Source organism: Pongo pygmaeus, chromosome 11, assembly GCF_028885625.2.
Source record: "Pongo pygmaeus isolate AG05252 chromosome 11, NHGRI_mPonPyg2-v2.0_pri, whole genome shotgun sequence".
In the NCBI taxonomy this organism is placed as follows: Eukaryota; Metazoa; Chordata; class Mammalia; order Primates; family Hominidae; genus Pongo; species Pongo pygmaeus.
Genome location: NC_072384.2, coordinates 131,008,325 through 131,021,611, shown reverse-complemented (window position 1 = coordinate 131,021,611; position 13,287 = coordinate 131,008,325). Strand labels below are relative to the sequence as shown.

Genomic DNA, 13,287 nt, shown 5'->3' with positions numbered 1-13,287 from the left:
TCTTTCAATTGAATCCCAGTAAGGTAGGATATATATATATATATACACACACACATATCTTCTATAAACTCTTAGTCAGGAGGCTACTAGATAATGTGGTAAACCAAAATGAGATGGTAAAGCAAGAAAGAGGTATACATGTAATCCACAAAACAAGACCCAACACAGGAGAGATGTCAAGCTTCAGAAGGTCAGCCTTGGAAGCTGAAACTAACCAGAACTGATGGAATCAGGAGAATGGATAATTCCAGGAGGGCTTCCCCAAGAAAGTAAAATGGAATTGATAAATTACCCAATGTGCCTCGCTGAGAAGAATTTTAGAATTCTGCAGAGTGCTTGGGCAGAATTCATAATGAGGACACAAAAAATCCAAGCAAATATATAAGAGGGCAATAGTTATTTGTGGGGTGGCGGGGGGAGGGGAGGGAGGATGTTGCACAGGAAAGGAAATGTAATCATAATATAGTAGATGACTTGGTTATGAACAACATGTAAATAGTCATCATAATGGTAACACTGATTACTGATGAACCTCCAACTGTGATGTATTATGAGAATGGACAGGGAATGAAAAGGAGTGTTATGGAAAAAGTCTTCATCTTCTGTCCTATTATGTGAACAGATTAATGTCTGAAACTTGAAAAATTACAAACAGCTGTATCAGCATATCATTTCAAAATACAGAAGTAAATACAAAAGGAAGAGCCAAAAAGTTAATCTATTAGGGAAACTGGACATGGGCTGGGAAGATGGCGGAAAGTACTACTTGTGTTTTTAAAGGCCTTATTGACTGATACTTTAAGCTATATATATATGTTTTACTTTGGTGAAATTAATAACCGAATTAATAAAATGTTTCAATATAATTTACTCTGGATAAATCAGATTAAAAGAGAAAAATGATACAATTCTCAAAGATTCTCTAGTAGGCATTTTGATAAATATCCTATACACAGGCCTGATTAAAATAAATAACTTTTAGTAAACCAGAGCCAGCAGGAAATGTCCTTAACTTGAAAAAAGGTGTCTATAAGAAAGCCTCAATTTAAACATTATAAGTATTCCCCTTGAAATCAGGAACAAAACTAAAATGTTCATTTTTACTGTTACTATTCAGTATTACACTGGCAGTCCTGGCTAATGCACTAAGGCAAAAGAGAAAGAAAAAAGTAAGAAAGAAAAAGAAAAGTATACAGGTATAAATTCTGAAAAAGAGGAGACAAAGCTGCTACTATCTTTGAAGATGTAATTATTTCTCCAGAAAAACACAAGACAATATTAAGAGGGAGAAGACTACTTAGTAAGACTCCTATGCATAAGATCAGCAAACTAAAATGAATAGATTTCCCTTATGCCAGAAAGAAATAACTAGAAAATGTAAAAGGAAAATGAATTCCTGTTTACAAATACAATTTTAAAATGCCTAGCACTAAAGCGACCCAACAAGGTCCCAAGTTCAAACAATCATGAATAAATGGAGAGATTTACTATGTTTCTAACTGGGGCCATTCAGGATTTTTTTAAAACATAAATTCTTCCTAAATTTATCTGTTCATTTAGTGTCTCTCAATTAAATCCCAGTAAGGTAGGTTACAGAACACTATCTATAAAATCGTAGTAACTAAAACATTTCAGTACTGAAACAGAATGAAAAATAGAACCATGGATCAGATCATGGGTCACCAATGCAAATTCATACGTAAAATTTAGTACACTAGTTCCCTTCTATCCACAGGGGATGCCTCCAAGAACCCCAGTGGATACTTGAAACCACAGATAGTACCAAACTCTGTATATACTATGTTTTCCCCAATCTATACATAAATTAGGCACAATAAAAGATGAATAACAATAGCTAATAATAAAATAGATCAACCATAACAATGTAGTGTAATAAAAATCATGTAAATGTGGTCTCTTTTTCTCTCTCAAAACATCATACTGTAGATATTAACAACCTCAGCATATTATTTTTTTCTTTCAGGAAATTTCACATTTTCACCTAAAGGAAGCACTTGACGGCTTCTCTTTGGCATATCTGAATTGCCAGCATCAATCTTCTTGTGCTTTGGGGCCATTATTGACTAAAATAAGAGTTCCTTGAACACAAGCTCTGTTATACCAGGACAGTCGATCTGATCACCAGGACAGCTACTCAGCGACTCATGGGCTGGTAGTGTCTACATCGTGGATACCCTGGATAGAGGGATGGTTCACATCCTGGGCAGGATGGAGAGGGACAGCATGAGATTTCATCACACCCCTCAGAACACCAAGTATCTTAAAACTCATGAATTGTTTTCTGGACTCTTGCATTTAATGTTTTTGGACCAAGTTTTACTGCAAGTAACTGAAATCTCAGAAAGTAAAACTGTTGATAAGGGAGGACTACTTTAGTTAATAATGGCATAAAAATATCAAATATCTATGAAGGGAATCTAGCAGAAGGGCAAAACCTTCAGAAAGAAAAATACAAATTTTAATAGGAGATATTTTTAAAGTAATAATATACATAAACCATATTCATGAGATGCAAGTCTCATGAATGTAAAGATGTCCGTTCTACTCAAATTGATTTATAGATCCAGTGCAGTTCCATACAAAATCTCAAGATTTTGACAGGCGAATTTGGGACTCTAAGACATTCTGGAGGAAGAGGAAGAGATTTGCTCCCTCAGATGTCAAGAGTTCCTGGGAAGCTGCCATCACTATGGCAGCGTGGTACTGGCATAAGGAGGGGCTGTCACAGGCCAAGGGGAGAGAAGAGCGAACACAGAAGCACACCCTGCCTCTATACTCCCCAAAAGGGTATCACTGCGAATCAGCAGGGAAAAGGATAATTTAATCAATTAACGGTGAACTCAGAAAAATTGATAAGAATCAAAACAAAGACTTCAAACTGTAGCTCAGACAAAAAACAATTTGATCTCAGATAAAACAGGGAATGTAAAAAAAAAAAGAAAAAAAGTTCATCCAGATTATGACTAAGCAAGCCGGAAGTTTAGGGTGACCTGCCCTGGCCGAGCCTGGCTAGAGGAGCTGTAAAGCCACCACAGGCACGTGGAACACAAGATCAGACAGAATCAGTCTGGAAAAATAACTAAGAGACAATAAGGAGAATATCCCAAAGTTCTTAACAGCACAGGCAAACCTAAATAAAGCAAGACTGTGAAGATTGAATGACAAGAGATAATGGAGCTTGCAGGGGTACCGAAACAAATTAAGATCCCTCCTCAAAAATAAACACTATCAATTTTTTAAAAATTAGAAATGACAAGAAACAAGAAACCTACTAGAAGGTAAATAATTGTCATGGAGGAAAAGTTGAGACAACTATTATGAACACAAAGTGAAAAACTGAAAAGATGAAAACATAGGGGGCCAATAAAAGCTGTGAAGGCTGAAGTGGCTCCAATGTAAGAATATTTTTGTTTAAAAATTTAAAAATTTTTCAGAGATATTAGAGGAGGAACTCTTCCTGGAATAACGGTAGCAGCGAATCTGCCACCTTAACACAGGAACAATTGTAAAAACTAACAGTGCTCACGGAGGGTGTCAGCATCACCTCATTTATAACAAGGGTGCATCTATCTTAAAAAATCCATATCACAAGAGGCCTATATGTTAAATTTTAAGCTTTAATAAGATAAAAGTCACCATAGACAAAGGTAATGGACAAGAAAAGTATATTTATACTTACAGAATATTTAGTGATTTCTCGTATCATGAAAAAAAAGGACAAACACCTCAACGGAATCATATTGGCAAAAAATAAACAAGCAATTTATAGAAGAGGGAATTTAAATGGCCAAGAAACATGAAAAGCTGATCAATTTTCCCATCATAAGGAAAATACAAATTAAAACAAGATATAACTCTTCATTCATCACCTTTGCAAATCCTGGCTGTGTGCAGGAAGATGGTTCGTCTCATTTGCTACTGGTGAAATACATTCATTCAGCCTCCTAGAAAGACAATTTGGCAGGACCAAGTAAATAACTGGACCCTTTGCCTCAATAATTCCATTTTTAAGGTTTAGAGACAAGATAAATATTTGTTTAGATGTAAAAACCCAAAAAGAAATATATAATCATTGTTATGATAGCTTATTGGTAAATGTGAACAATTTAAAAACAATCTAAATGTCCTTCAATTGGAGAACAGTTAAATAATTATCATATATCAATTCTATGGAATAGCATGTATAAAAAGAATGAAGCAGATCTATATGTATTAAGATTAAAAGATCTCTAAGTTTTCCACTATTAAAATAAGTAAAAATGCAAAATGCAGACTAGCACATGTAATGTAATTTATTATAAAACAAGAACATAAATTATGTTTTTTACAAAAAATGCATTAGATATATAAATGCATAGAAAAATATAAGAAAAGCTGCACCCAAGACTCTTCACAGGACTGGGAAGGGAAGCTACAAGAATGGCTGAGTGGTAAAGATGACTTTTTCCTTAACATACTTCTCCACTGTTTTAAATTTTATGAACAATAATGTACAGTGTATTTCTTTTGTATTAAAAAATTTAAAAGACTAAGTAATGTTATTTCTCAACTCACTACTAGAGAAAAGATAGGATTTCCTTCTCTTTTCTGGTCAGAGGTATCCCCCATCTTGGGACAGGAAACTGAAGTAAAAATGAAAATATTTAGCCGTTTGCCACCCTGGGCCTTTTTCTTCCCTTTCCTTCTTTTGATCAAGGTTGATGGAATAACTCAGACCCTGAGCCAGACATGGGAACAGCTGACAGATGCCCCTTGCCAGGACAGGTGAGACCACAGCGTCTGATGTTTAAAAGTAAGCCAGGTGTTTACCCTGGAGTGTTTATTTTCTAAAGCACCTTTTTTGACATGACATATTTGAAGGTAGAGGAAGGCTGAGGGATGAAAGGGTTCACAGATCATGAGGAAATAGTTAATCCCAGCCGCCAGCAACTGCTATGTTCAGAGTGTCCCGGTCAGCTGAGCAGTAGATCCAAAACAAGAAAGTCACGTGTGTTATGGCAAGTTGGACTCACACCAACAGCTGTCCTGCTCCTGTTTAAAAAATCTGATTTCCTCATTACTTGCTCTTTCATTTCATTACATTACATCGCATACCTGTGTTCTTGCAAAGAAGGATTAAAGTGAAGTCTTAGGCACAAACTGAACTAAAGGCGTGAAAGCTGCAATATAGCCAGAGATAAAGGTTAAAGGAAGGGAGATAAAGACTCACCTGGTGCTCAGGTCGCCGCCCCCACCTGCCATCTTCCCACCCTAGGCCCTGCGGGGGCCTCAGAGCCTGGCCTCTGAGCCCCTCAGTAGGCCCAGCCTGCGTGCAGTGTGGCTGCCCAGGCCCCAAGCAGGAAGTTGGCCGACAGACTGACTCAGAAAGGGCTCCGCCCAAATGGGGAAAAGAGAAGTGAAAGTATTTATTTAACCTCCTTCTGGGCTATGGACACTGTGTTTCTCCTCCTTTTTCACTCCAAGGGGTTCTCAGCTTTTCTGAAATGTGGCAGAGGGTTGGAGGAGAGGCCTGACAAGCAGCAAGACCTGCAGGACCAGGGAAGGAGGGCCCAGGGGACGAGCAGGGCCGGCTCCCGGGAGTCCACTTGTTTGTGCAATAGACAGCAAAAAAAAAATGTCCTTGAACCAAAATTGTCCTTAGCTGCCCTCTAAGAGGGGGCATAGTTTACATGGGAGTTGGGGGGAAAACTCCACGTTTGCCCCTTCCCCTTGCTGACATGGCTGGAGATGGGGGATGGAAGGTTGGAGAGTTGGAGGGAAAGCTGGAAACTTCAAATCTCTCAGGCCCATCGGAGAGCCTGAACTGGATTAAGGTAGGTCTCGACATTGGGACCCAGGGCTGGAGAGAACCAAAATGCTCAGCATTATAACTTGGGGAGAGTGTTCTTAGCCTTCCTAGAAATCAACCAGAGGTAAGAGAGAACTCTCCACACCCCTGGGACCAGAGGCTGGAGCCAACATGGTAAGAAAGGCAAACATTTTAGGTGCAAGGGTTTAAGGAATCTTGACTATGGGGCCGCCTTGCAACAGCCAGGGGTGAAGAGAAGTTTGGAGAAGTCACTGGAATCTTGAGAGGACAAAAGCTTCTCATTGGAGGAGGATGGAGGTTGGAACCCAGATGATCTAGACATGGAAGGTCAGGGTGGCTGCCGCTGGTGGCTCCCGCTGGGCAGCCGGGGAAAATCCGCTGCCCAGATTTTCCATTTAGATTCTGATTCATCATTCCTCAAAGAACAAGAAGAGACCGAGAAGACTTGCTTTACATCAGTATAAAGTCATAGGTAAAGAAATAGAAGCAAAGGGCGCATGAGAATGGGGCCACAGGACACAACCAGGGGCCAGAACTCCAGGCAAAACCATGGGGCAGAGACAGGGAGGCAGCTGGGAGCCTGGGGGTGCTGGAATCCAGGGCCCAAGGTGAGCAGAGGGTGGAAGCCGGTGAGGATTCAGGGGCCAGAGGGGATGGTGCTTCAGAATGATGTTTTCCAAATGGCATTCTACTGAATCCAGCTTTTTCCAGCTGTGAATAAGGATGCTTGTCCAGGTACATTTGAAAATGTGGGGGAGGGGGCTTTCTACCCTCACTCTATGTCTGCTCTTCTTTTCCCCATGAGTGAATGACCAGGCACCAGGACACTGGTGAGGACAGCTTTTCCGGTGGGCAAAGGTTGCTGTTTCTATCAGGCACTGCACACCTGTAGGTCTCTCTCTCTTTCTCTCACCTGTAGGTCTCTCTCTCTTTCTCTCACTCTTCCTACCCGCCCATGACTCCCCAACTTTATGGGGCTGAAGGACTGGCAAGCTGAGCCTCTTTTGGGCACAGCTGTCCTTTGATCCCAGTCTCCATGAGGCACATTGGTCCCAAGAAGGCCTGGCATGGACCACACCAGTATGCTCTGGTGTGGTTCATGTTCTCCCCTCTCGCTGCCTCTGGGCAGCAGGCAGGCCCAGGCCACTGAGTGGCACTGACATAAATGTGCCAGCTTTTCCCTGGATGTGCTTAGGGGCTGCTAAGAGCAGCACCTGGAATTCCAGACCAATGAGCCACAGGCTGGCAGGAAATTCCTTAAGGGTTGAACTTCACAGGCAGACATGCCCATGCTGGGGCACCTCCTGGCAGCAGGGAAGAAGACGTTCTTGTCAGATGAGGTTGGAGACAGATGAGCACGCACCATGCTCCGCTGGTATATGGAGAATCTGTAGGCCTCTGTGAAGAAAGCAAAGTTTCTCTGATCCAGAAAACAATGTCAGACACACCTGGGTTGGGAAAGGGACAGGACCAAATTAAGAAGTCGTGTGAACTAAAAATCCTGCTGGACTGTTTAGAAGGAAATAATGGAACTCCTGGGGCATTTTCCATGGCTGCAAGGAGCACAGGCAATAGGGAATATTTCTGTTGTCAAGAAGTAGTTCCAGTTACTGGAGCCTGGAAAACTCAAAAGCAGGGGAGGCAGTGACTGAGGAAGGACCACAGGCAGGGCACCCAGCCAGATGATGGGCCTCATACATTTCACCAAGAGCAACTTCAGTTCAGACTTCAGTGGTGCGGTTGAGGCAGGAGAATAGGGTCTGGAGGCAGGGAACCTAAGGCCATTTCATGCTAACTTCCTAGAACTAAATTGAAAGGAAAACCCTAACTTTCCATGCCTAAGTAGCAAAAGGTCCAGAGGCTACTCCCTTTGCAAACCCCCACCTTTTCTGTGGGGCAATGGGAAATGGAAAGTACCTTTGTATAGTTGTTTTTTTTTGCAACCAATCAGATGTTTGCATAGGAGTGTAACTTTGTAACTTTACTTCAGCCTCTGATTGGCAACCAATCAGACTGATTGCAGGCCAAGTCTTCCTTTGCATAGAAGTGCAACTTTGTAACTTCACTTTAGCCTCTGATTGGTTGCTTTCTGCAACCAATGAGATGTTTGCATAGGAGCGTGACCTTTGTAACTTCACTTCAGCCTCTGGTTGTTTGCTTTCCGCGACCAATCAGACTGATTGCAGGCCACCACTTCATTTACATGAGGTGAGCACCAAGTGGTCAATGGGAAACCTCCAGTGGGTATTTGGACCAGAGAAGATTCTGTATCCGGGACCGTTGAATACCACTCGGGCCTGCTCCCACACTGTGGAATGTACTTGCATTTTCAATAAATCCCTGCTTTCGTTCTTTTGTTGCTTCATTCTTTTCTTGCTTTGCTGTGTGCTTTGTCCAATTCTTTGTTCAAAACGCCAAGAACTTGGACAACTTGCAGTCAAGACCCTCTACTGGTAACATGGTGGGGAGTGATTCTTCAACCTGGGACCCCCATGTGGGAACCAGAGTTCTGTACCTGAGATGAGGTCATTGGCATCATGGACGAGAGAGTTTCAGGGCAGGAGGCAGCTGCAGCAACAGTGCCACTGGGGCATGAGAATAGAGAACCTGGCCACCCTCCAAGGGACATAGAAGTGACGAGTGAAGGGCAGGCGCCTGAGATCTTTAGTGGGAGCAGCCAGTCCTGCCGAACTGTCTCCTTCTAGGAGGTGGAACATCAATCAATCAAGGCCCGGTTCCTTCCTGTCCCCGCCCTCTTCTAGGGGACACTTCGCTGACTGGGAGTGGGAGTGAGCCTGCTCCTTGCTGGGTCTCCCTGGAGTCATCCTGCCTGCAGAGACCAAGACTCTGTTGGCTCCTCCAAGCTCAAGTGCACAAGGACAGGGGCCTGCATAGCGTGGGGGAGGGTTGGAGCAGCCTGAGGCCATGTGGATAAGCCCAGTTCTGGAGTTCAGTGCTGGGGGGCCCTTTACTGCCACATATCTAAGCCACATCCCCAATCCAGCTTTTATCAGGAATAAAGCTGGTATTTCGATCGCCATCTGTCTCTCCATTTTGCATATATTTCAAAGGGTTCGAGCACATGAGTATACATCTCTCTTCTCAGGTTCTCTTCTATCTGTGTCCCAGATGCGTAGAGGCTGGGGTCATAGTTCCTTGCAATTGCATGATTGTGATGCAATTATCCCCTGGGCTCAGCGGGCATTTGGTGGCAATATTTCAGCTTTTAGGAAGCTGGGTGAGACCAGGCTGGTCTGATCCTCCCTGGCCCACTCACCAGGGTCCCCTGCTCAGCAGAGCCTCAGTGACTGGCCTAAAGATGGAGCTTTGGACACCTGAGCCTGCAACACCGTAAGATGCCAGTGGGATTGTTGGAGGTGGAAATGTGATTATTGCTGTTGGAAGGGGGCGAATGGGAAGAGCTACCCTGGCAGGGGAGGAAGAGGCTATGGGTGAAGGCTTGTAGGGAGTCAGAAAGACAAGGGGAGCATTGGACAACACAGGAAGTCCCTCTGGCCACCTTCTGAAGGTGGGGACCATTCCTGAGAAATCCGGAGGACGCCCTCAGTCCTTGTGCAGCACCAGGAGGAAACCGACTGGCCCAGGGCCACCCCTGAGTCCGCATCATCACGCAGGGTCCTTCAGCTGAGTCCCTGTTGTATCCGCAGCTGAACATCCGCAGCTCCCTGTCCCCTGGTAACTGACGGACAGCACAGGGTCCTGGTGGCCAATGGACGCCACCTCATGCCTCCTTTCCGAGGCCACCTAGCTGGCGAGGCCCGCCACGGACACACCGTGAGCACGCGCAACGAGCAGGGGCCCGTGATCGCCATTCCCCGTGTCTGCCTCCCGCGTTCCGGTTCCCGCGGCCGCTGCGCGCTCCTCCGGGCTCCGCCCCCGCCGGGCCGGCGCCCAGTCTCCAGGCCGCGCATAGCGGTGCAGCCTCTTCAGGGCTGGGCAGAAACAGAAACCGAAAATCCTCCTCTTATCGGGATTCTAGCTCACCAAACACTTCGAAATGTGTCGTAGAAGAGCCGTAGTTCGTTCTGAATAAAGTCGAACCCATGTAAGGACTGGGTTCTGAGATCATTTTGCCGTCTGGCAGCTCACGAGCACCACCGGGTCGCCGCCTGCCCTCTGTTCAGCCCGTGAGGGGCGGGGGACTCTCTCCGCCCTTCTCTCCTCCTGGTCTGTGTCCTCTTCCCTAGGAGTTTCATTCCGTCCGGAGCCACAAGCGGCCCTGCCTTCTGCACCTCCCCGGAGGCTGAAGCCCTTAAGCCTGCCCCGCACCCTAAGGCCCTGCAGGACACTCCTGCTGTCCTTGCGGGGCACGCTGATGTGACTCGATGCTGAGCAGTTGAAAGGATTAAAAAATAGTGGGCAAACGGCAAAAACGGGTGACATGGAGTGAATTAGAAGACATGAGACTTCAGAGAAGTGTGTTTCATGCACAGAAGTTTGGCAATGCCCCCCACCCCAAAACCCAGTCTCCCTGAGTGAGGGGGAGGGGGCTTCACGTTCCCTTTCGTTTCACTTTGAGCCCCAGCTGCTGGACTGCAACAGAACGACCCTACAGGCTCACTATGTTTCACATTCTGGGGATTCCTGGTGGCATCTTCCTGTGTTCACCAGTGGGTCCCCGTCAGCACTTGGGGCTGTCACCTGACATATGGAACCAGGCAGCTCCATGTTGGATACCTCCACAAGCATGGAACTAAAGCTGCGGGGTCAGACCTACCCTCAGAAAGGAGGAGGAATGTCTTTTGAGCTGTGGTCGGCCTGAGGTCTCCTTGTGAGCCTCAGGGTGCCAAGGAGGCAGGGCTGGACACCACCAGGAGCGGAGGGAGCCTAGTGGCTGGGGCTGGAGCCAGGAAAGGCTTGAATGAACGATACAGCCTTTTACCAAGTCTGCACTCCTAATATTTCTGCAAACCTCCATATGTCTATTACTTTTACCATGGTGAGCTGGAATTGCCCGCAGACTGTCCTAGATCTTAGGACTGCTGGGTGATGCATGTGTGGCGAGGGAAGGAGATACCTGGTGGTCCCTCCAGATGGTCTCCGCCAGCACCTGCTGGGCAGCAGCTTCTGCTTCTTTGGGCTTGCAAGTGAGTGCTTCTATGAAGAGGAGGGTCCCTGGCAGGTTCCTCAGTATTGCTGAACAGAATAAAGGAAGGGCAGGGTTGCAAAGTGTAGCTTCATGAAGATTTAGTGGTTACGAGACAGGTTATGAGACAGGAAGTACAGTTCCAGCAAAGGCCAATGCCCGTCTGCCAACCATTGTCTGGCGGAGATGTGCAGGGAAGGGGTGGAGTCTGCCTTTCCACAGGTGCTCCTCCTGGAAATGTGGGTGGGAGACAGCTGACCAGAGCACTGGGGGGCTCTCCCAGGGCACCTTTGCCTAGCAAGGGCTGAGAAGACCCTGTTTTGAGGATGAGGTGGGTCTTGTTAGACTGTCAGTCATAACAGATCTGCTCTAGGGGAAATCCAAAATAAAGTCTAATGAGCTCTCCCCAGGGCCAAGCACGACTCTGGAGCTGGTGGGACAGCCCTGTGCATTTCTCCTAACTGGTGCATCTGTTTCTCATGGGTACAAATGCTGTGCTCAGGGAACAGGTTGACATCCTACGGGGCCCCAGCCCATGAACACAGGAGGACCGCCTGGTCCGGCCAGGTCGTGAAGTGGCCCTGGGAACCAGGTTTTGCTGGATATCCTGTGTCTTACCTTGGGATAAGGCTCTCAGGGGCAGTTGGGCTATAAAACTGCCAGGTGGAATCGTTTTTTGGGGAGCAGATGGCTTCCAGGTTGTCCTGGTCTGATGTTTTTCTGGGCAACATACTGACACAGTTGTGCTGGTTTCCAAAACAATGACATTGAAGTTGGGAACTCATTCATCTCATCTGCTACTGATCCATTTTCTTGGTGTATAAGGGAATAAAGCGTTCCCTGACGTAGATCCATTTCTGCAGCTATTAGCCACTTGAGAATGGCCAGTGGACTCAGTCTAGTAGGTGACACTCTCCTTTCTGGAGAGAATTGGAGACCCCTCTGCACATACCTGGGTGCCTATGGCACCCTCTCTCATGAATAATTCTAGAGGGTGTTCAGCCCATTGAATGTGGAGCTATGGAAGTTAGGGGCTCACATTTATCCCAGAACCTGGATTCCAGGCTGAGCTGTGATGACAATAATGATATTCTTGAGCTGTGCTTGTAAGAATCCAGAACTGGAAATTGGGTGCTTCCCCACTGAGGGGCATGAGGAAGTGGGGCCGGGATTTACCATTTATCATTCAGACAATGGCACAATGCAGGAACCCAGGAGTTATTTCTTGTATTTCCTGAATAAGCACAAAACAAAAAGCACCAGCCAGCTCCTGTACAGCACTCTGGGCCACATGTACTGACACAGACGTTACAAAACCATCTAAGAGCAGACATGTCCACTGGCGTGCAGAGCGCACCAGCCATGGGCACAATCCCATTCTCTGAGACCCAGAGGAGTGAACACAGACACCAGAGAGAGCCAGAAGTGGTGGCTACATCATTATATGGCCAAGACTCGAGGTCCTGAGATCTCAAGGCTGAGGTCCTGCATCCTCTTCCCCACCCAGACTCAGGCAACTGTGGATGAGTCCTCTGGAGGATGAGGTGATCAGGGGATGGAAAGTGGTCCTACCCAGCTTCCCAGCAGCTCCAGCAGGACACAGTTAAAGACGTAACCAAGTGTCTCAGAGAGGAGTCACCCCCTTCCCTGAACACGCCATACCCTAGTTTCCAGCTTAACATTCCTGGGGCCACAATACACGACCATGGAGTGTGCTGTCCTTGTATGAACCAGTGTAGACTCTTTCAGTCCCACACACCACGGGGTTCAGGGGAAAATGTGAACAAATATTTCAGGAGAGAAATATCTCGGTGTTGATATAATGTAGTAAGGGGTAGTTTCATGTCAGATGAACAGTGACCAACTCAGCCTTTGCCTCCGCAGCACAGGACAATGGGGAAACAGTTACCTGCTCCCGTGTACCCAGGGAACTTGGCAGCCCCCAGCTCTTCGGCCTCTCTGACTGGCCTGGAATTGCCCCTATTCCTCCATTAGACAGCAGTGGTCCAGGCTGTGAGTGTCCCAGGTGGGTTTCCTCAGTCAGCTGTGATTTCCTTGGCTGTCCAGCCTCCTCCATCCCCCTTTCCTAACAGTCCCCAGTTCCTTTGGGTGAAGGAGCTCTCCCTTCTGGGTGTAGGAGTGAGGGGCTGTTAATCACAGTGCTGGCCATTGAGCAGGCCAGGCCAGCCAGACGCTGTTTGGGGGGAGTTGAGCTTTTGAGTGAAGTATTGTGAGGAGTTAAAAAAAATCAACAACAACAATTGGTAAAATCTTATCCTTGAGGGAATTGCTGCGTCATTCCTGGTGCATGATTGCCTGGAAACGCTCTGATTCCTGCCCTTTTCCAGGG

At 46.1% G+C, this 13,287-nt stretch overlaps 1 protein-coding gene across 7 annotated transcripts in view; it reads right to left on the bottom strand.

Moving 5' to 3' along the window:
* SP100 (SP100 nuclear antigen) overlaps nucleotides 1-8,178 on the bottom strand; it is a 131,783-nt gene extending 123,605 nt beyond the window's left edge. For 5 of the 7 annotated variants that reach the window (XM_063648084.1, XM_054477733.2, XM_063648085.1 and 2 more), the window contains exons 1-2: nucleotides 5,231-8,178; nucleotides 3,891-3,965 (exon numbers count right to left, since the gene is read on the bottom strand). In XM_063648084.1, coding sequence (XP_063504154.1) covers nucleotides 3,891-3,965; nucleotides 5,231-5,262 — 107 coding nt within the window. In that variant the 5' untranslated portion in view covers nucleotides 5,263-8,178. The remainder of the gene's footprint in view (nucleotides 1-3,890; nucleotides 3,966-5,230) is intronic. The other 2 variants (XM_054477735.2, XM_063648086.1) reach the window with 1 other exon arrangement.
* Between the last annotated feature and the right edge of the window lie 5,109 nt (nucleotides 8,179-13,287).